The following is a 22,924-nucleotide window of genomic DNA, read 5'->3' as shown; positions in this document are numbered from 1 at the left end:
TCAGGGTGGTTGAAGTCTCCCATGAGGAGCAGGGACTGTGATCGTGAGGCAGCTCTCAGCTGTTTGTAGAAGGCCTCATCCACTTCCTCTTGCCGATCAGGTGGCCTGTAGCAAACTCCTACAACAATATCACCTGCCTTGCCCTGCCCATTAATTTTTACCCATAAGCACTCAACCTGCCTCTCCTCCCCACCCAAGCACAGCTTGGTACACATTAATTGCTCCCTCACATAGAGAGCAACTCCACCTCCACGCCTTGTCAGTCTGTCCTTCCTAAACAATCCATAGCCCTCCATGGCTGTGCTCCAGTCACGGCAGCTGTCCCACCACGTCTCTGTGACTGCAATGAGGTCGTAGCCTTGCATTTGCACCCACGTCTCCAGTTCCTCCTGCTTATTCCCCAGGCTTTGTGCATTGGTGTAGAGGCATCCTATGGTGTGTTTGTAATTTGATAGTCTCTTAGTTCCTTGTTAATTTTGTTAAGGGCAGCTAACTATCCTGAAGTGTTTTCTAGTATAGTGGTTTGACTTTTTCTGTAGGCCTTGTATTTCCATTGAATTCTACTGGGTAGAAATGTGGTGTGGCAGTTCCAGTTTTGTTCTGGAGTTAACATATCCAGGCAAATATGAGGCTCCTGGTAGGCCTGTTGCTTCTGCAGTAATAGTCACTGCTAGAAATCAAGGCTGGTATAGCTTCCTTCCGTAGTGGTGTTTCCTGAATGGTCTGCTGTTCTCCTTAGAACGCTTTGGCAGAATATGAACAGCTGGGGCCCTGAGTTGCCTTGCTGTGAGGACATGACTGTTGCTATGCAGCATCTCCCCTCTAGCCATCACATATCTGCGGTACACATATTTTTCTGTGTGTGTGAATCCTGACTGGTGATGCATCTTTCTGTATTGATCACTTCTGCTTTTGTCCCCAGTGTGCTGCTCTTAGAGCTACTGCTCTGTGCTAATCAGTGTGGCAGCAGATGCTTGTCTTTGTCATAACTAGTATGTCCAGCTACTTAGAAAAAGGCAGTATTATTTTGAAGATGTCTCTGGCACATAATGACTTCATTTGCATCACACCTGCAAAAAAGCTTATAAATAAAACTTGTTTATTTGTGGTTTTGCAACATAAGAAAAATAGGAACTGAGAACTTCTTGCAGTAAAGTAGGATTTTTTTCCCCCAAGAACAGGTTAGATTTGCAGCAGGAAAAGTATTAAATAAATGCTAATGCCATGTCATAAGACTTTCAGCTGGAATCTTTTGTAACTTGTTTCTGCCAGAATTTACTGTGTATCTGCTTTTTTTCTTAGCTGATGTAGAGAGAAGATCAAAAGTCTTCTTTCTGCCTATAAGCAAATCTAATGTATTGCTCTGCTTCCAGGTTAAAATTAAGCTACATCAACATTAAAGAAATGTTTTAGAAAACTGTAAAGCCTTGTAACAAGAACAGTAAAAAACACTTAATTTCATGTTATTGGAATTGGTTTCTTTTTTGTTTGCTTTTTTTTTCAATTGGAAACTATTCTAGATAGCAGCCATGTAGGATGGATTTGAAAATAAGAATAGCTTGTTCAAGTAGTCTCTAAACATATGAAGGAGAAGATGATTATCAGGGGGAGACAACATGGATTCACCAAGGAATGACCAACCTGATAGCAATCTATGAGGGTATAACTAGCTGGCTAGAGGAGAGGGGAGTAGTGGATGTCATCTACCTTGACTTCAGCAAGCCTTTTCACACTGTCTCCATAGCACCCTCATCAGAAAGCTCAAGCAGTGTGACTTGGATGAGTGGACAGTGAGGTGGATTGAGAGCTGGCTGAATGACAGAACTCAGAGGGTGGTGATCAATGGCACAGAATAGAGTTGGAGGCCTGTGGCCAGTGGAGTTCCACAAGGATGGGTTCTGGGGCCAGTCTTGTTCAACATCTTCATCAACAACCTGGATGAGGGGACAGAGTGTACTCTCAGCAAGTTGGCTGATGACACCAAACTGGGAGGACTGGCTGATTCCCCAGAAGGCTGTGCTGCCATTCAGCGGGATCTTGACCGGCTTGAGAGCTGGGCAGAGAGGAACCTCGTTATATTCAATAAGGACAAGTGCAGAGTCCTACATCAGGGGAGGAACAACCCCATGCACCAGTACAATCTGAGGGTTGACCTGCTGGAGAGCAGCTCTGCAGAGAGAGACCTGGGAGTGCTGGTTGATAATAAACTAAACATAGCCACGAAGGCACAATGCTGACTCGAGAAATCCAATGGCATCCTGGGATACATTAAGAAGAGTGTGGCCAGCAGGTCAAGGGAGGGTCTTCTTCCCCCTCTACCCTGCCCTGGTGAGGCCTCATCTGGAGTCCTGTGTCCAGTTCTGGGCTCCCCAGCTCACGAAGGTCAGGGAAGTGCTGGAGAGAGTCCAGCGCAGGGCCACCAAGATGATCAGGGGACTGGAACATGTTCCTTATGAAGAAAGGCTGTGGGAACTGGGGCTGTTTAGTCTGTAGAAGAGGAGACTGAGGGGGGATCTCATTAATGTTTATAAGTGTATAAATGGTTGATGTCAGGAGGTTGGGGCATCCCTTTTTTCTGTTGTATGCTAGGCATCAGGATGAGGGGTAATGGGATGAAGCTGGAACACAAAGTTCCATTTAAACATAAGAAAAAACTATTTTACTGTTGAGGTGAGGGAGCCGTAGCACAGGCTTCCCAGGGAGGGTGTGGAATCTCCTTCTCTGGAGATCTTCAAGAGTTGCCTGGATGTGTTCCTGTGTCATCTGATCTAGGTGAACCTGCTTCTGTAGGGGCGTTGGACTAGATGATCTCTAAAAGTCCCTTCCAAACCCTACTATTCTATGATTCTAAGTAGTAACTGCTTTAAGAAATGTTTGGCACTCTTACTAGTGATACTGTTATCAGAGATAGAAGGTATTTGGTTTTGTATCTTAAACTTTAAGCATCAGTGATATGGTTTGCTTGCTGGTATATTGAAATGGTCCTTTCTTCAGACTTGCTGGGCAGGGTTTTTTAATCTGGTCTTTCAGCACTAGTGAGACGCTTTATCTGCGTGCTATCATGATGTCATCAATATCATGGATGGTGACTGTTTCCTCTGTTTGCAGATTTAATTGGTTGCCTGGCACTTCATCTGTGGCAAGCAGAACAATGGCTGCCAGCAAGAGCAAGAACCAGAGTTCCTTGGCCCTCCATAAAGTAATTATGGTTGGTAGTGGAGGTGTGGGCAAATCTGCACTCACTCTTCAATTTATGTATGATGAGGTAAGTAGTTTTGGTTCAGCTTCTCTAAAGCACCTACAGATACAGCTTACTAAAGTTTTTAAGTGGAACAGGAGAACTAAATGTAAGTGAGAAAAGACCTGGTGATCTGCCAGGCAGGAGAAGTAGGAATCTGGTAAGATGCTCTCTGGGAACATCTTCTGCTAAGCATTACAAAATGGATGCTTACTTGCAAAAGAACAGTCTTCAGAAGACAAGCGTAGTGTGCATATGTTTGAGTGTACAGAAACTGTTACTAGTTGGCCTTAAACTTTAATTTTGATGCAGTTTCTTCTAGGCAGGTTAAGGTTGAAGTCAGAAGTGTGCATACTAGCTCATTCTGAGCTGGATGATGAAGTAAGCATCTTCATAGGATGAATTTTCCTGTATTGGTATACAGGAAGCTAGATCAGACAATCCAGACTAGTATGTGAAGGAACATGGATTAACAGAATTTCAGTTATTCAGAAATCAGTATTTATGTATAGACTCGCCACATATACTGTAGTGATGTATCTGAACAGGTAACATACTCATTAGTGAAGGCCAGCCAGACTAATTAGGGTTATGACACAGCCTTTTGATGTGCTTTGAGGCTGAGAGAAAGGAGATGGAAGAGTAAGGTGCCTATTTTGAATGTGTATTATTGGCAAAACTACACGTTAAACTGGCAGTGGCTTTTTAGTCCATTCAATAGCAGTCAGACCCACAGTATGTGCTGTCATCTACACCTGTGGAAGCTTCAGATACCTGTACCTGAAAGACATGCTTTTTCTTGAAGTGGGAGGTCTAGATAATGCACCAGGTTACTGGCAGCTTATACTGTACTTTTGTCCTTTAAATTGTGCTGAAATTGCTGACCTGTTTCATGTAGCCAGACAGTTTCTCTTGACTGGGCAGATTGGCTCTTTGATGTATTAAGTGCTTAAGTAACCTGCTTTTTTTAGTAAAACTAAAAAAAAAAAAGTGCTGGAACTTAGTAGCTGACAGAATTATGAGAAAGTTTTAGGGAATTTAACTGTCACTGAAGTGAGAGAATGGAAACAGACAAATTCTGAGACTATTTGACAGTAATTCTAAACACTAATCCCTTTTTTTATCTTCAGTTTGTTGAAGACTATGAGCCTACCAAGGCTGACAGCTACAGAAAGAAAGTAGTTCTGGATGGTGAAGAAGTTCAGATAGACATTCTGGACACAGCAGGACAGGAGGATTATGCAGCTATCAGAGATAACTATTTCCGCAGCGGGGAAGGGTTTCTTCTAGTCTTCTCAATAACAGAGCATGAATCCTTCACAGCGACAGCTGAGTTTCGGTAAGTTCTCTCCCCGGCAGGGGGAAATACCTGGTTCCTTTGCTCTGACAGCTCTTCTTAAAAGCTACAGCTCTGTCTTTGTCTGTTATTTCTTCAACGAAAGTGGCAACGCAATTGTTTTGCACTCAGTAACTGGTAACTTAAACCATGATATTCAGCCTTTGGCTCTAGTTGTCTTCATGCCTGCAACTTGTGAGTACATTCTGCCAGCAGCTACTTTACACAAGTAACAGATTCTTGGACTCCTAAAATAGGTGTATTCAAGCCAATTTTCAGTCTTTGTGGATATGAAGTTTAATTATCTTGGGGCAGTACTCTGGGAATTAAGACTGCCTTTTGGCCAGATTTCAGACACTCTATTGCTTACTGCTAGAAGCAGGTGCTCTAAGGAAAGCAAGGATTAGCCTCCACTCTCAGGTATGGATTGGTGCCAAACAAGGGTTGGCAGCCAAGCAGCACTATTGTAGGCGGACGTATTCCTAGAAAGACGCACAGTAGTAGCAAATGCTTCCATTTCTGTTCTTGGGATTAGCAGTTCTAATGTAAAAATCATCACCAGACTGAGCACAGAAACTGCTTGCATACTGTAAAAGAAAAATGAGGGGTTTAAACCATTGTTCTGGTCTCAGAGCTCATGGAGCCAGGTACTTTAGGGCAAATAATCTCTTACTTGATAATAGCTGTCGCCTTGGTGTAGAAAGTAATCCAGAGATTCCTTAGGACAGAACTTCAAGTAAAACTTTCCAAAGCATAGGGAAAGTGTTAGGAGTTCCTTATGTTTGCCAGAATAAGAACTCTGGCTTATGCTTACTTTGCTTCAGTAGTACAAGGTTAACATATGCTAGTTGGTAATCCAGGTGCTTATGTTAAGGTAGACACATATTTGTAGGGGTTTCTTAAAGCTATTGCAAGCCCCTCTCATCTCTGACTTTGGTCCAGGTGCTTAATGCATTACACTGTTCCAACAGTAGCAGGAAACAGCACAGTCTTTTAAGAGGTATAAAGATATTGGTCCTCTGTCATGTAATACTTCTGTGACTTCAGAAGGCTGATAGGCCTTAGGCTTATAAGCAGAGCTGTTCTGCTTAGTTTGCATTAACTGGAGCAGGGAAAGGAGCTAAACAGTTGAACTGTTGTTGGACTGCAAAACTGAGTACTCAGACTGTTAGTATAAGATGGAGGAAAAAGTTAGATACCATTCAAAAAAGGTAAGGAAATAAGACACTTGAAAGTACTCAGTCTGGGTTTTGGCTTGTGCGCTTTATATTGCGGAATATAAGGTGAGATCCAAGGCTTAAGATTTTGAATTAAAAAAAAGTGGGAGTGTTTATCTTGGCAGTTTGTGGGGTTTTTTGTTAGACTTCTGTTAAATGTGTGTTGGCTGAAGATTCCAACCCAACAAAATAATGAAAAAGCAATGCTAGCCCTGAAGATGTACAAGAAGGACTAAAAGCTTTGAGGTGGAGAATCTCCTGCTTTTCACTGGTTCAGAAGTAAACAAATAGTGAAAATAATGAAATAGAATATTTAGTTAGGCTGACATAGAAGAATCAGCTCCTTGGAAAACTTACCCAGGAATGAGGGGGAAAATGGGTAGTATGAGTTACCAGCATCAAGGGCTAAACTGCAGATTGGTATTACTGATCCTCTAGCTCTCAATTCCTTAAAATACAATGAAGTTGAATACTGAATGAACTTAAGGTTTGTCTTTAAGCCCTAGCTCTCCTGCTGATGCTATGCATTCAGTGTTTGCTTTTCAGTACCTCTGTAATCTGAAAATGTGTGAAGGTACAGTTGAATGCAACAGCAGATTGTCTGCTTCACTGTTAATACTATTTTAGATTCTCATGTACTCCACATTCAGGGTTTTTTTTATGGATGGAAAGTGCAGGCATCTGAAGTAGTGCAGTAACTCAGTGGGATGAGGAGGTGTAGCACCATGCTTATGCCTAGTTTGGCTCTTTTTCATAACAAAACAAAGTGATCTAAGAATAACTGTGGATTAGTATAGTTCTTCCAGTGTTCTAGATGGACAGCACCATGTGGTGTTCTGGTTTCAACCTGTGTTTTACTCCAATAATAGCACAGACTTTGAGACTGACATGTAGTGTCACTCTCTCCTTTCTTGGATGCTAGCAAGTCCCTTTTAAAATTAAAGGATAGCTGGGTTAATGCTGACGGTTCAAATATTTTCTTGAGGTCTTGAAGGAGGAAGTTTGCTAGCATTTTAGCTCAGCATTATTTAGTTACTGTCCTTCGTATAAAGTTGTTTTGCTAGCTGTTAAGAATGATCTCTGCTAGCTACTTACTGTTCCCAACCTGCTGTCTTGGCAAAGCCTTGATGTTGCCCAGACCTATATTGAGGTGGGATGTAGGCTGGGAACTGAAAATGATGACTGAATGCCAAGGTGAAGCTTGGCGAACATGGGAATTACACTCTCTTCCTCACTCAGAAGTGAACTCCTGTTGTGATTTGCTCTTCAGACATACATTTCATTTTAGAGCCTGATTAGTAAACTTACTAACTAAACAGTAAGGCTGCCTTCCTGGAAGTGTGAGGCTTTTTGTTAGTGTAAAGCCCAGACACTAGGATGTTAAACTCTGAACAATTTTGAAGTGTGTATTCAGCTGTTGGGAAATGTACTGTTAAGTTCTGTCATAAATGCTAGTAATATGCAGAACACTCACTTGATCCACTTCTCATAAGGGTGGGGGTTTTGTTGCTGCTACTAACACAGATATTTTTGTTTTGAATACCTGCTGCATTAGGGAACAGATTCTGCGTGTGAAGGCTGAAGAGGATAAAATACCTTTACTGGTAGTGGGAAACAAATCTGACTTGGAGGAACGCAGACAAGTGCCTGTAGAAGAGGCTAGAAGTAAGGCAGAGGAGTGGGGTGTGCAGTACGTAGAAACCTCTGCTAAAACTAGAGCAAATGTAGATAAGGTAAGACGTGACATCTGCTCAATTAGACTGATTTACTACTTGTTTAGTAGCTGAGTGACATTCTTGACTCTTGCAGGGACAAAAGCAAATCCACAGTTGGGCTTCTGAAAGCCTAGATTAAGACAAATGGATGATTTTACTGGAATATGTGCTCTTAAGTTAATATCTAGCTTAGGGGAGCCAGAGACCTGGTACAAGTTGATGCTATTGTCTTGTTTTAACGGTTTGTGCTTGAACCAATAGCTTTTAAAAGGATTCCCTGAAGTATGTTGCTTATAGGCTCCGTACTATTATTTTAACAACAACAAACAGCAAGCTATAGACACTTAAATTATTCTTCCTTCCCTACAAAGCTTCATATGGTGTGGCTAACGTTCAAATTTTTTCATGTTTTCTGACAAGACTACTTTGAATTATGAGAAGAACTCTTGCTGTGTCACTGTCCTGTTTTGACTTGTCCATGCTGATCTAGGACAGTCATTCTCAGTATGTTTTTGCTTCTGGTGTCTTGCATAAACAGTGGCGGTGGTGGATTATTATGGAAAAGATGAATTATGACCATGGAGTGTTTGCTGAATAGTATGGGAAAAACAGTTTCAGTCTCCTCTTCATTTTATATATACTGGGGATTTCTTGAAGGTGCCACTTCATGAACCATGAATACCTAGACTTGCTTTTGCCTATGAACTGTCTGATGTCACTAGCAAATGCCTAGCCTGACTTAGACTAGCTTGCTGATCAGACAGTAACAGTGATGTAGCTGTTTCTGGTGTACTAGCATGGTGTTCTAGGCTTGCTCTTACAGAATGATAGAATAGTAGAGGTTGAAAGGAGGACCTCTTGACATCCATATGGTCCAACCCCCCTGCTTAAAGCAGGACCACCTAGATCAGGTCACACAGGAAGGCATTCAGGCAGGTTTTTAAAACCTCCAGTCAAGGAGCCTCCACACCCTCCCTGGGCAGCCTGTGCCAGGGCTCCCTCACAGGAAAGAGATTTTTCCGTAAGTGGAACTTCTTTTGTTTTCAGCTTTTGTCCATTGCTCCTTGCTCTGTCACTTGAGACAACCGCAAAGTGTTGCCCTACCCTCTTGACGTACACCTTTTAAATACTTGTTAATATTAATGGGGTCCACCCTCAGTCTCCTCCAGACTAAACAGCCCCAGTTCCTGCAGCCTTTCCTCACAAGGAAGATGCTCCAGTCTCCTGATCATCTTGGTGGCCCTGCGCTGGACTCTCTCCAGCACTTCCCTGACCTTCTTGAGCTGGGGAGCCCAGAACTGGACACAGGACTCCAGATGAGGCCTCACCAAGGCAGAGTACAGGTGGAAGAGAACCTCCCTCAACCTGCTGGCCACACTCTTCTTGATGCATCCCAGGATGCCATTGGATTTCTTGTGCCAGCATTGTGCCCTCGTGGCCATGTTTAGTTTGTTATCAACCAGAACTCCCAGGTCTCTCTCTGCAGAACTATTTTCCAGCAGGTCAACCCCCAGCCTGTACTGGTTCCTCCCCAGATGCAGGACTCTGCACTTGTCCCTGTTGAACCTCATGAGGTTCCTCTCTGCCCAGCTCTCAAGCTGGTTGAGATCCCGCTGAATGGCAGCACAGCCTTCTGGGGAATCAGCCAGTCCTCCCAGTTTGGTGTTGTGTTGTAGGTCTTCTCTATCTTGCTTATGAGGCATACTATTTATCCTCTACATGAGTACTGTGTTCTGTAGGTTAAGAGAAGTTACCAGCCATTGTGGTGGTTGTGCATTGTTACTGTAGTCAAATTAAAACAAAACTGAAGACTATTTTGAATGATGAACTATTTCTGATCAGTAGTGTGATCCTGTTTCCAAATATCTAAGACTTGTGTAGTTCTCTATTAAAAAAAAAAAAAAAGACCAAACTGTGTGAAGTGACACTAAGCTCTTCTGTAATCCTAATAGTAATTTTCCCCAATAACTCCCTATAGTAAACAACTGTTGCATCTTAAGTGATAGGTAACTAGACCTCAGGTGCATGATGTGGAATCAGTTAAAATTGTGGTTGAAAACAGTAACACTTTTCTCTGAATCTGTCTTAAACATCATCTGAGAATCTTGTGTCTGACTGTCACTTGAATGCTGCAGCTTTTTACTTATAATATAAGCAGAATACTACTGAGCAGAGTGTCCTTGTAACTACATAGAAAAGACTAGACTAACTGATTTGCATAGTTAAGTGATTTGCCTAGAAATGTTTGCTAGGCACAGAGAAATGTTCTCATGAACTCTGAATGCTACTGTCACGCAGGACTGATTTTCTAAGTTCTTAAAACAGGGTTGTCCAATGACTTGATAGCCAGGTAAAATTGTGCCAGTTTTTGCCACAGCTTGACATGCTACATAATTCTGATGTTGAGTTTGTCACTGGGTTTTTTGTCTAGACTCACTTCTCCTGTCTTAGGTACAGTGTGGTGCTACATCTTTATTTGCTGGTAGTCTTTTATCTCCTTTCTGGTGGCAGGTCTTGTTTAATCTTTATTTTTTCCTCCTAGGTATTCTTCGACTTAATGAGAGAAATCAGAGCAAAGAAAATGTCAGAAAACAAAGACAAGAATGGCAAGAAAAGTGGCAAGAACAAGAAAAGCTTTAAAGAAAGATGTTGCTTACTGTGATGCTTGGGAACTGTAAATGTCTGTCTACAGGTGGCATGGATAAGATACCACTAAGGATATAGGGCTGGATTCATGAAAGGAAGTCTGTATTGACTCCCTTATCTTTTGCTTTGCATATCACACCTTCAAAATGTGAAAAAAAGAACTCTGAAACCATTTCTGCTATCCAACAAAACCTATGCCTACTTAAACTGAAATGGGCTCTGTCTTCCCAGTGTCTGTCAAAACTAGAAACAGTTTCAGAACTACAATCCTTCTGCTTGGTCATATGAAGTAGTTTCATGTTAACTTCCTAGTTTACTGTTTCTCTGAATATGTTTCTCTTGAACCTCTACTGGCCTTAACAAGCACAGCTGTTCAGGTTCAAACTTTCTTTCCCCTGCTGTTGCTGCCCTCCTTGTTGTTGCACACTTCTGCCAAAAAGCTAGATGACATCTGGTAAAGGGTTTGAGTCTCCATCTTCTGTTAGTTGTCACTGCTGCTTCTTACACTGAAATTTGCTGGCTTCCTCCTCACACTCCATGTAAGAAATAGCAAGTGACACTTGAAAGTCTACTGAGACTTTCTTCCCTGTTCTATTTAGTCAATACAGCATTCATGAATCAAGACTATGGACTCAAATCAGACTTATTTAGGCAATGCAAAAATCAATATTTAAATATTGGCTAAACATTCCCTGCTCATCTCTTCTCATCCTTAAATTGGTGGCATTAGGGTGAAAAAATGACTGTAAGCCTTTCTTCAAAAGGAATAATAGTCACCATCTCCTTGAAATGCTGTCCTGAGGTTCCTCTCTGTATTGTAGCTAGACTTGATTACACTGACTCTACATCTGTTATCCTTCCCCTCCCTGATACTGGAATAGTGAAAAACAAAAGTGTTGAGTTCATTGGTTTTGTTTCTATTGGAACACTTGTGATCATGTTGGAAAGTGGTAACTTCTGCATCTGTCTCTTGTCTTGCTGAAGATGAAAGCTGAGCAAGGATGGGTCACATCACACAATCATAACTTGGAATAGGTGAGGCATACATGCTACCTCTCAATAATTAGCTGGCTAGTGATTTGTATGGTGTCAAAGCAAATGAAGTTAAGCAGTTGCCAAGTCTGTAACTCAAATTTTATACGTACCATTTCTGATGCACAGCAACCTAGCACATGGGGATGCATGTTGGGTTTTGCTCTTAGTTATGCAATGGTGGTCACATTGATCAACAAAAATGAGCCTAGGAATGGAGAAGTTTGTACTTAGCAGATCCTCTTGTCAGCTGACTATGCTTTCTGATGCGTTTTAAGTGCAGTTGCCAAAAACCCTTCTATCACTGTTGTGGAAAATCACTGTCTCTTCTGATTGTGGAGTCTCTCAGTGAATTATGGCTAACTTCTGTTTTGAAGTAGAGAGACTTAAAGTAGTGACTGTACCTTGCTTGTTGACTGAGTGCCTAAAACACGGTTACTTGATGAAAGGAGTATGCTGTGTGGTTGCTCCATGAAGCACACTGCAGCACTAAACTAACATAGAGCATTTCTTCTTGAGATGAAGTAGTAGTGGATACTGTTCAGTACTTAGCATTGTCATTTGAGGCTGAAAAATATTTTTTTAACATGTACTAGATTGCTCTTGTGCATTCCACCTCTGAGCTTTGGAAAAAGTAAGGTATGTTAGATATCAGAACCTCTTTTGGCCTGAGGTTTCACAGGGGCTTAGTGCAAACTCATTGTCTTCCATAACTAGTTCAACTTGTCAGGCAACTCATTGGATTGGGGAAAACTGTACTAAATAAAAGGTGCTGTAATCTTCATTCTTGTCAAGCTAAATTCCTTCTTTGTTAATGTTATCTTGTATGCACAGAAAGGATGGTTAATTCTGGAAATACTTCTCTTTGAACAGTGTGATGATTTGGTGTTACAGAGCCAACTTGCCAGTACAGTTTTGAAGCAGGGGCTGGGAGTCTGCTGACTTCTTGAACTTGTCACCTATGTCTAAAGCCTGAGCACCTAATGGGACATTTGGAGCTGTTCCTCTTGAACTTCCATGGATGAAAGTCAATTTTTGAGTGCATATTGTGCATACAGCAAATGAATGTTTCTGTAGGAACTTCACTTAGGTTTGGTTTTAGTTGAAAGCTAAAGGTTAAGTCCTTAATTAACCTAAAGGATAAACAGTTGAGTTCACATTACAAGCTTATCTAGGTCAAGCCCTTCTGAAGCAAATTGTAAAATGTCTAACAAAACTGAATAAGCTTTCCTTGCTATATGAATAATGAACTTGGTAAAGCTTACAATGAGCAGCACAGCTGTATTGGCTCAAGAGACTTGCATGCCTTGGCCTTTGATCTCTTTAGTCTTAAAGTACCTGACAGTATTTGATAGCAGATGAACTTCTGCTCAGAACAGTGAGGCTCCCACTTACGTTCTTACAGTCTGCATGCTATTCTCAGGTTGGGTGTTTTTTTCCAACTGATAAAGCTCCACCACTGAGGTGAACTGACTTGTAAGAAGGTGCCTGCTGCTTCATGGCTTGATACTGCGTCTCTTCCATGTTTTCTGCTTGTCACTTCTTCCAGAAAGACTAGGACTGGAGACTAAATACAGCAGCTTTTCAGTATTCTTCCTCTGTGCTTGTGACAAACTTCAGTTTAACTTGCCAGTTACAACTGCAAACATGTTAAGGCAGCTACTTCATAACAGTAGGCAACAACCATTCTGACTTGTACCAGGAAGGCTCCCCTGGACTGGAATCCTGTTGCCTTCACCTCATATGATTGAAGTGCCTGAATGCATGGCCTTCTAAATAGAGGCAGTACAATTGGAAGGTCCTTGAATGACTTCCAGATATGCTTCACTGGATGTTAATGGGAATCAGCATCAGGTGGGTTGACTAGAGTGAATCTAAAATGGCAGAGAGAAAGAAATTCTTCCTTTGGATTTGAGGGCTTCCTGTAGGCAGAGTAAAGGGAGTTTTGGCTGCTAATGTTATTGGGTATTTGCAGATGAGGTACAACAAGGAGGACTTTAGCAAGCAAGGCTGTGTGTGGCTGCCTGCTAGCCATGCTGTGCAGCTGCAGTAACTGAAGATTGTATTGCAGCTGACATTCTAGCAGCCTTTTCACGTTAAGTAATTAGAGACTGAGTTCTCTTTGTCAGTATAATGTGCTCTTAAATCTTTCTGGAGCATGGCTGTAGGCAAGTAACTGAATATTTGAAGCTGGAGGTCATGCAAGACTTGACTATGCACTTGCACTTAAGCATTCAAATACTATTGCATAATGGCTTAAAGTCAGGGAGCTGTTTGCTGCTATATGCAATCTTCCATATGTGGCTTAGCTGTTGAAGTGATCCAGTCATCTTTCTGGTTTAAGCAAACATCTGAGACAAGCCCCTGTTATGACTTGACTCCTCAGTTTTTTAGAGGAGCATCTCTCCTGAGTACAGATGCAGCATTAAGTGTTTCTTCAATGACCTGTGCCATATGTGTTCTGTACAGACTAATACACCTTTACTGCAATTTCTAGGCAAACACTTGGCTTGATGAAGAGAAAAATGTGTGTACACATTTACTGGATATTAAACTTCAGTAAGGTGCTAGTAGCCATCTGAAGTTGGAGTTGAATCCTGTCTGACTAATATAATACTTTGGAACGCTTTAGGTCTATGGCACAAAGCTACAACCCAGAATGTAGTAAGAGGTGGGGGAAATGCAGCAAAGTGCACACCAAGGTCTCCTTTTAAAGCTTTCCAAAGCATTAACCCAGTACTTGGGGCTGACAGGTCTATCAATTCTTGCTCAGAAAGAGGATACTGTTTATCAATTCTACTCAGAGCTTATGTAGACAGAAACTTTCTTTAATTGCTATAAGCATATGTTGCAGTGTTCACCTCCTGTTGACTTTATAGTTGGGAGAAGGAGGGAAGGGGAACCGTAATCTCCACACTTCATGGGAATGGCAGGTGTTCCTCTTGGGAGGGGAAGGTGTTATCTCTAACACCAAGAAAGACGTTTAGCGTAGAGGAAGCGATTGTGATTGCAAGATTTAATAAAACTGCCTCTAAATTGTGTATGCTATACTATACAATGTAATTTTTTTTCTTACATAGCTTCAGAGCTTTGTCTCTAACTTGCACAAACATTTTTAATGTCTATAAAACCAGTCACTTTTCATTATCATGCTAATACATCTGATTTGTATTACTATTGATAATAAAAGAAAAACAGGCGTAATATTTGTTTGTTACTGATTTTTACAGCCTTCTACAAGCCTGTCTAATCTCCAAATTCTTCAAACAGGAAACTACTGGCTTTCAATGTCTGGAACCTTTGTATCAAACCCGCAGCAGGATTATATTGCAGACTGTGGAAAGGGAGGGGAGGGGAGGGGAGAGGGAGGTACCTGAGGACCCCATCATTGGTTTTCTGGAAGTGGTCTGCATATACTTCAGGACTGAACTAGTACAGTAGATTGATTCGTAATTATTTGTCCACAAAAAGGATCAGACAGCTTGTATCAGCTGTGTAAATGACAGAGTTGCTTTCCTCTTCAGTCAGTCATGTGGCTCACATAATGGAATACGCAGTGTTGTGTGGAAATACTGATCCTTGGTGCTCTGAGTTTGCCAGGCTCCATTCTCTATGTTGGTTTGTGATTGAAAAACTGTAGCACAGAAGTTGAGGTGTCCCTGAGGCAGGATAGTTCAGGAGAGACCCACTATACTGTTATGCCTCTCAATTTCGAGAGGCTTACAAACAGGGTTCACAGTAAACTTTGGATCTGGTTTCTGCTGCCGCTGCTGTACAAGTTGGAAGAAGAACATCCCCTGGCCAAGGACTGCACTTTACCTAACCTTGTTTACATGGTCCTTGCCTGATGTTTGCCCTGTGTTTGTTTGCCACGGTGTCTTACGGAGCTCTCCTCTCCAGTGAAGTCACAGTATGAGAAATGTGTGGGAGCACAGCTGCATGACACAGCTGTACCCACAGCCTGGAATGGCACCTTTTCCCTGCGGGTGCTTGCGAGGAACAGACCTTCCTTAAGCTGCAGCAAGATGAAATTGGAGAATGACTGCACGTACAGAGCCGGGCTTCTGCCCGCCTGTTTGCTAGTGTTCCTCGGCAAGCAGAACCCCGAGCAGGGGTGGCTGCGTGTGCTCCGTGCTCCGAGGGCGCCCGGGACGGTACAGGCACCTCTTCCTGAGAACTGCTGGCTCCATCTTGTGGCTTTCGGAGTGAGAAGCTCTACCATGGAGAGGGGCTGCTCAGCATGCTCAGGCGAGCACGCGGGTAACTGCTGTTCATCTGCCACCTCAATTACTCTTGGGAATCTACATTAACTAGATTCTCGAGTTTCTCCTATTGTCGGAGACCTTGTTCAAATCTCCAGTTTTCCTTTTACATGCTAATGTTGATTTTTGCTTAAACATTCTGTGTGCAGCAGAACACAATTTCTCATGGTGATGGTGGCTTTGTGATTTTGATGGCATTAAACAAGTTTGCATTGCAAGTGTAAGTTTGTTCTGGTCCCCGAGCACTGATGTGCATACCAGAAAGAATACTCATTGTCCCATGGGACTGTACAGTACTTCAAAAAATACTTTGTTTCAAAGGGTGACTAAAAATGCTGAGTTTTCTTTGAAATAGAATGCCTCAGTTGGGGTAGATGTTCTATTTAATGCCCGTTGGTCTCTCCTTCCCCCCAAACTACATCATGTCTGCTGTGGGAATAGGATCTACTAGGGAAATACCAACAACTGGCCCCTCAATCCTGCTAACTCCATAGAAGGTTGTAGGTGAAATGCTGGGATGGGACTGGAACCATACACTCTGCACTTGGCTTCCTGATGAGGTTGGTTAATCTCAGGAGTTTACAGTAAGTTCCCTTCAATGAGCTTTGTTAATTGGCTTTGAGGCAGAATCGTGTTTTTGATATAATCAGAGTTTATAGAGTTTGTTTTTGAAGTCTAGTGTTCAGGGTATCGGAGGCTTTATGCATGTTAGCTTCATAGGCCAAATACCAGAATTCAAGGACAAACTTGTGCATACATGTAGCACTAAGAGACAAGGAAAGTTACTCCCTACTGTTTAATAGTGCTCTGTTTTCATTTTAAGAGGAAAACAGATACAACAAACTGAACTTGCTGTTTGGATGAGTGTTTCTCAACTTGTGGTCTGTAAGAGTGCTCTGTAACATGATTAGCTTTCCCACAAAATGATGGCATTCCACTCTATACCTGTAAACAAGGAAAACAACTATGGACTGGGGGAAGGAGTAATTATCTAAAATAGCCAAATTCTTTTTTGCTTCTAAATGAAAACCATTATGGCCAACATTGCCCAACTGCGTTGCCTGCAGTTTTGCTCCTAAAAGTTTGTCTTGCTCTTCAGTTTAGAAAGGCTGTTGAGAACCTGAGAGATGCTCCTACTCAGACACAGACCTCCCTGACAGAAGTATCCTTGCTCAGAATGATGGGATTCAGAATTAAAAATTTGGTTCCTGCTTGGAAGTTGAAGGTATGAAAACTAAAACCTACTGAGCTGCTGACCAGGGCAGACTAGGTGTTTGGTTTTGAATATGGCTATTCTTCTGGTTTGTGCCCTGGTTGTGGGTGTGGAAGAACCACATTCACTCTGAGGTCTGTTTTCATTTCTTTATAGGCCTGCTTGGTTCTTTGTCCTTGGGTGTTCGTCTTTACTACTGGTGTTTCAAATATTCCTGGTTCTGCTTGGGTTCAGACAGCTCAGCTGAATGTGAGCCCTTCTTTCACCCCTGGTGACTGTATTCCAATTACGAGCTGAGCACTGTCACTGGATGACAGGCACTTGCATCCCCAATGAGGGTCAGCTGCCCTGAAGACTGCAGGACAATGGGGGAATGAATCAAGTTACGAGAAGAGTAACTACTCACAGAAGGATGATGAGCACTAGGAGAGCTGGATACTTGAAATTTGCTAATGAAAGTTGCTTCCTACCTGAGGAACAGCAGCAGAGTGTATGATTCATCTATTCCTGCAGCCAGGTTAGAGCTTTCTTATGTGGTACCTTGAGTAAATCCTTTTGAGTGATGACAGTAGTGTGGCAAACATTTGTGGAGCAGAGGGTAACACTATGCCTGAGTTGTTTTGATTTGCCTTCCCCCCCACCCCTTCCCCTCCCTGAACAGTATGGAGGGAGGAGGGCAGGCAGACCTTCTCCTGCGTGGGAATGAAGGCCACATTTGCAGCTTTGCCTCAGGAGCTTGAAAACCATAAGCCAGGCCTCCAAAACTACATTTGATTTAGAAATAATGAGATGCTTTAGAAAATGAACTTGGAGTCCTCTTTCACAGTCTTTCTGTTTCCAAGCCTTTTGAGTACACTTGCTTCATGTTTGCAAGCTTGCTTTCTTCAACAGTGATAGTAGAAGTATTTTTGGTTTTTTTCAATGGAAGCAAAGATGTTCTTGCACTTGCTGATTCCAGCACCTGGGGCATAAATTTTAAAACATTGTGGCATTTGGAGAGGAGTGGAGGGAGGATACAAAAAACACTCAACTTTGAGCCCTGTTTCCGCTGGGTCACCATCCTCCGCAGCAGGAATCGGAAGGATTGCAAAAGCTGAAGCATAAGGACCCCCTGTTGGTGGTCCCAGTGTCTGTCTTGGCAGCCTGCCAGGAGCCCAAGGGATGCACTTAATTTTCTTTATTCATTAGCATATTTTTAATCAAATCCATCAAACCACAATGTTTCCACATGTCTCTCCCATGGCAGATGAACAAAAATAGGTCAGTACTCAAATGTACCTTTACCACACTGCAGTTGTACAGTTCCCTCCTCTTCTATGGTTGCAGTTGGAGGATAGTGAATGACCTGACCTCTGCAGCTGGTGAAAGCTTGTGATGAAAATTACTTTACTGCTCTCCTGAAAGAGGAAAGTGTGTGGGGTTGGGTCATAATACAGAATGCTTGTCACCCACTGCCCAGTCAGAGGATAGGAAGAATTGCATCTGAATCCTCTCCAACTTAGCTTCAAGTTTACAGCATTTGTTTAATGTTAATTTCTAGTGAATAACCAAGCAGGTGCATTGTCCAGGGCTGAGTTCCCTGGCCCTAATGAAGTTTCAAGGCTGCTTACACCTAGTTTAATAATAGGCTTTTTACAGTCTTGTCACCTGTAACCTACCTTCATATACCTCATGCTGCCAACCCATTTCTAGCCAGGCAAGGAAAATGTTGCAGTGTTGAGATCATGTTCACACTTGCAGCTGAGACGTGTCTTGCCTTGTTTCTTATCTCTGAATTGTTTATAACAGGAGCTAAGTAAAAATTACTCTTCATGTTTTTTACATGAGCTTTCAAAGTTGGTTCTGGGTGGGGTGAATATTGCATCAACACCAAGTTAAAACTTATCTTTTGTTGTTCTTTTTTGGAAAGAAATGGGTTCCAGGAGAAGAATCTTCCCCATGAAACAAAAATCAGGTAAAGTTAAGGTATTAAAGAGGTTGGAGGTATTTGAAATGTGAGTCTATGACAAAGGGATACATGCTTTACTTTAGGATTCTCTTTTTTTTCTTTGTAAATAAACCCCAACAAAACAGGACTGAGTTAAACAAGTTGAAGACCTATCCTGAATGTAGAAATTGGAGTAGGCTCGCAGCCTGTTCTCTGCTGCAGAAAAGCGAAGGAAGCGAAAGGTGAAATGCTCTACAGCATCCAGGCCCATTTCCAAGCAGCCCCACCTCTCCCAGTAACTCTTTCCTGCTGACAGTACCATCACCCCGGAGGGGCTGCAGCCAGTGACACACTAAGAGCAACCCCCGCTTCCGCTGCTGCTGGCAGGTGCTGCTTTTGGTCCTCATGGGCTCCTTTGTGGTTCCTCTGGTTTTGGGAGCTAACTCTTAGGGGTGAGAGGAGGAAAGGCATCTTAGCAAGATTGTTAATTTTGGCACCCACTTAAAGGTGCTCAGTATTTCCTGATAGGAAGGCCTTTTTGCATGTGTGTTTTGTCAGAAGCCCAAAACCAGAATATAACCCCTAAAGACTGGAAGTCCTGAGTGAGAGAATCGCGTCTTCTCTGCAGTGCACCAGGTGGTCTGTGCTAAGTAACAAAACATGCCAGCCATGGAGATGGGGACCTGTTTACTCCTTCCTTGTTGCATGCTTGCAATAATTCACATCAGCAGTCATGTTATGGGCAAATACTCTGCCTCTATCCATTTACGTTTTCTATTCATGCAACTCTTCCACTTCTGCTGTAAGAACTGTCTCTGTTGACTGCTATCAATCACTTGTTTGCTTTCAAGTCTTACTACATACAGTTAAGTGTTTGCCTTGTCTAAATCCACCCTTACTTACACCTGTATTTTTCTATTGTTCTGTAACAGGTACTATTAAACAAATTCAGCCCTGTTACCTAGACAGAAGATAAGTTACAGCAGAGTTTTACTACATTCTCAATCCTGTTTGTTTATGCCTTGTCACTTAGAGAGGAGGGGGAAAGTCACTTGGCACCTTGAACTTGTGTTCTCTCTACTCTCCTGTAATGCCCACTCTTTGGGCAGTCCTGGATCTGTACAGCCTGTTTATGGGTTTTGGCTCTGGGGAACTCCATCTGCTATTACTTTGTGGACTGCTGGCATGGCAACAGCAGCGATGTTTCAGTGGCTAGCCTTACAAAGAGGTTTGGGTATCACCGTGGAGTGCTGAGATGTCTTTTCTCAGCAGCCACCACAAATTCCAGATCCTTGCTTTTCATAGTGAAGCTTCCTGGGCCGTGCACCACCTCAAAATGGCAGCCACCAAAGTCAAGAGGCTGCTTCGCTGCCCCAGCAAGAGATGGGGAACACAGCCTCTTAAAACTACCTTGCCTAAGGGCTGAGGATCCCTTCGACTTCACAAGGCTCCCTCTTGGCTTTCTTCCAGGAGCAGAGCGTGGGTCCGCTCTTGCAAGGGCAAGGTAGGGTGGTTGGCAGCGTGGCAGTGTTTTGTATACACTCTGCTCAGTGCTCCAAAGGCTAGTGCTGAACACTGGGAATTTCACATGGCTCCCTTTCCTCCTGCCCCGAGGGCAATGTGTGTCTCCCCTCCTAGCAGAGTGCACTTACCAGGGTATGCTCTGTGCCAGGCAGGAGACTGCCTCTATTGTCTTCGAGCTGGTCTCATGTGAATGGGGTAGTGCCAGATGTTTGGCTAGCAAGGAGGCCTGGCCTTGTGGCTCTCTGAACTGTCTATTTGGATAGCCGTGGGATCACATTCCTTCCAATCGTATGCTGACTCAGCTGGAGGCTTGGGGAGTGCTCCTGTCCCAGCATCACCTCATAGGCTGCTCCTCAGAGGACCTGACCTGCCTCTCATGCTCCCTGGGACTCCAGTCAAGCAGTGAAGCGGACTGAGCCCAGCTCTTCTTTCATGAACCCATGGACTACTGACTAAATTGAGGTATGAATAAAAATATCCTACGCCCATCCCCTCCACCCACCTTGAGCACTTTTAGAGAAAGAGAAGAAAAAAAATTGTTTATTGCTGCATTTTTGGACACCTGATCTGGAAAGTGGGCAGACTGAAAACACCTGCTGCACTGAGTCCTTAGGGAAGAGAGTCAATGTTCATCTAGTCATTGTAAAGGACTAAAGTCTAAAATGGATGCTGCAGGCTTTACAAGGCTCAGAGGGTTTTTGGCTTGCTACTAAACTATTTTACTGTCAGGGTGATGGACCAGTGGAACATGCTGCCCAGGGAGGTTGTGGAGTCTCCTTCCTTGGAGGTCTTCAACACCTGCCTGGACATGTTCCTGTGTGACCTGATCTAGGTGGACCTGCTTCTGCAGGGGGGTTGGACTAGATGATCTCTAGAGGTCACTTCCAACCCCTACCATTCTATGATTCTAAAGCCAGTGACGGGTACCTGGGCATCTTGTAGATATCATTGTTGAAGTCACTATCACAGCAGATGTCCGAGGTTTCTTTGTGTTTTTGCTATGGCATAAGTGATTTTAACATACAAAGTCAATTAACAGGAGGAGGGATTCACCATTAGTTAAAATCACTGATGTTACAAATTGGAAGTTGCACTGAGAGAAGAAGCAGCTGAATATGGCCAAGTAGTGTCTTCTGTCTTCTTGAGCTTTTTCCTGACCTGTATGCATAATGTGGTTTGTATGGGGAGTGACAGGGAGTGGACAGACAACAAACCCTTCCCCAAACTGGAAACTGCCTACGACAGCCTCGTTTCTCCGATTTATCCAAGTAGTTCGTCATGCTGTGGTCAATTCACTTTGTTGCCATCCAGGAAATGCAGGTAAACAGCATGCAAGCATACTGGTGATATTAAACAAAATACACTTTTTCCTTGTGACTGCACACCGTTGGCATCTCTAGTGTCCATTTTGTGGTAGAGGAAATGCTCTGACCCAAGGATTGCTTAAAAAAATTGAGCAAGAGCTCTTAGGAATGTAGCGTGAGCCATCATACCTAATGCTCACTGTTTATGTCATGGTGAGGAGATAGTTTTTCCCCACACACACCAATACAGGGGTACTGTGGTGCCTAAATAATTGACCATCTTAAATTTCCCTTAGCTCTAACACCTGGAAAGGGCTGGGGCTGTATAAAATACCATCTATTGCTAATTCTTTATACAGCCCTAGTACCTCTCACCCTGAAGGACCAGACCCCTTGAACTCTGGACTATGACTACCTTCCCATTTCCCCCAAAAGGCCACAGTAAATGAGGTCTCAGTGAAGTCCAGCTGCATGATAACAGCTGCTGCCGTATGCTCCCCTAAAGGGAAAGTGGGGCCTGTTTTGGGGTGTGATGGGACCAAGTGGCTGTAAGCCTTGCATTTTCTCTGTCTCAGAGCTCTTTGCTGCTCTTGGAGAAGTGACCCTGCAGAAGAGGGTCCTGAAGGATGTAACAGCAGCCATGTAGAGCCTTTGCTGGAAGGAAAAGTTGTGCACAATTCAGAGCAAGTACTACTTTCTGAAAACCTCTAGTAAAGAGGAGCTGTGGAGAATTAGACAGCTAATTGGGTCTGTGTTGGGATGCTTTAGTACCCATGCTGAAATTTGGCCAAGGAAATGAAGCTGACACCTTTCACTGTTGAACACAAATAAACCATTATTTCCAAGGGATCTTTCACAACCAGCATTGGTGAGGATTTATCACACATGATGTCCAAACCTGAATGCACCTGGCTCCGGTATGGGATCACTGGTGATTGTTTTGTTGGATTTGGGTTGGTTTTTTAATATTCCATTTTCAGCTGGAAATTACTGATGTGACCAAAGTCCGATTTCTTTCAGCAGTTTCTCCCTTCCTCCCCCCACCTTTTCGCACTCCCTGAGGTCTGACCATCTGGAAATCCTCCTCCACCTCTTCATCATGTGTGAATTTCCACCTAGGGCTGAAAGTGTCACTGTACTAAAGTGTGATGCATTAACACATTGAGGCAGAAAGCAGAGGGGAGTTGGGGATTATAACACTTCATGACCCACTCTGCAGTCGCTCTATGATTTAATCATCTTTATCAGCTTGTATCCTTTTCTTTGTATCCCTGTATTTTCTCTCTATCCTTTGTTAAAATATTCCCATAATTAAAAAAACCAGTCTCACTCTACACAAACAAGTAAACTGCAGCACCTTGGCTTGAGACTAGGATCAACTGAAAAAGGCAAATGTCTCAAGGAGAACGTGCCTCGCTCAAGCAAGCTAGGGGACCTAGATCGCTCTTTCACAATGAAGCTCAATAATTGCCCTTATCTCCCATCGAATATTGCAAACTTGGGATTCTTT

The 22,924-nt window shown here is 43.0% G+C and overlaps 1 protein-coding gene across 2 annotated transcripts in view; it reads left to right on the top strand.

Moving 5' to 3' along the window:
* Window positions 1-14,388, top strand: part of RALB (RAS like proto-oncogene B) — a 59,158-nt gene extending 44,770 nt beyond the window's left edge. For both annotated transcript variants that reach the window (XM_062004709.1, XM_062004708.1), the window contains exons 2-5: window positions 3,109-3,265; window positions 4,369-4,577; window positions 7,347-7,524; window positions 10,049-14,388. In XM_062004709.1, coding sequence (XP_061860693.1) covers window positions 3,152-3,265; window positions 4,369-4,577; window positions 7,347-7,524; window positions 10,049-10,168 — 621 coding nt within the window. In that variant the 5' untranslated portion in view covers window positions 3,109-3,151 and the 3' untranslated portion in view covers window positions 10,169-14,388. The remainder of the gene's footprint in view (window positions 1-3,108; window positions 3,266-4,368; window positions 4,578-7,346; window positions 7,525-10,048) is intronic.
* Window positions 14,389-22,924: the final 8,536 nt, after the last annotated feature.

Source organism: Colius striatus, chromosome 11 (genome assembly GCF_028858725.1).
Source record: "Colius striatus isolate bColStr4 chromosome 11, bColStr4.1.hap1, whole genome shotgun sequence".
NCBI classification, from domain to species: domain Eukaryota; kingdom Metazoa; phylum Chordata; class Aves; order Coliiformes; family Coliidae; genus Colius; species Colius striatus.
Note: the sequence above shows the minus strand (reverse complement) of the source record. Positions and strands in the feature narration are given on the sequence as shown.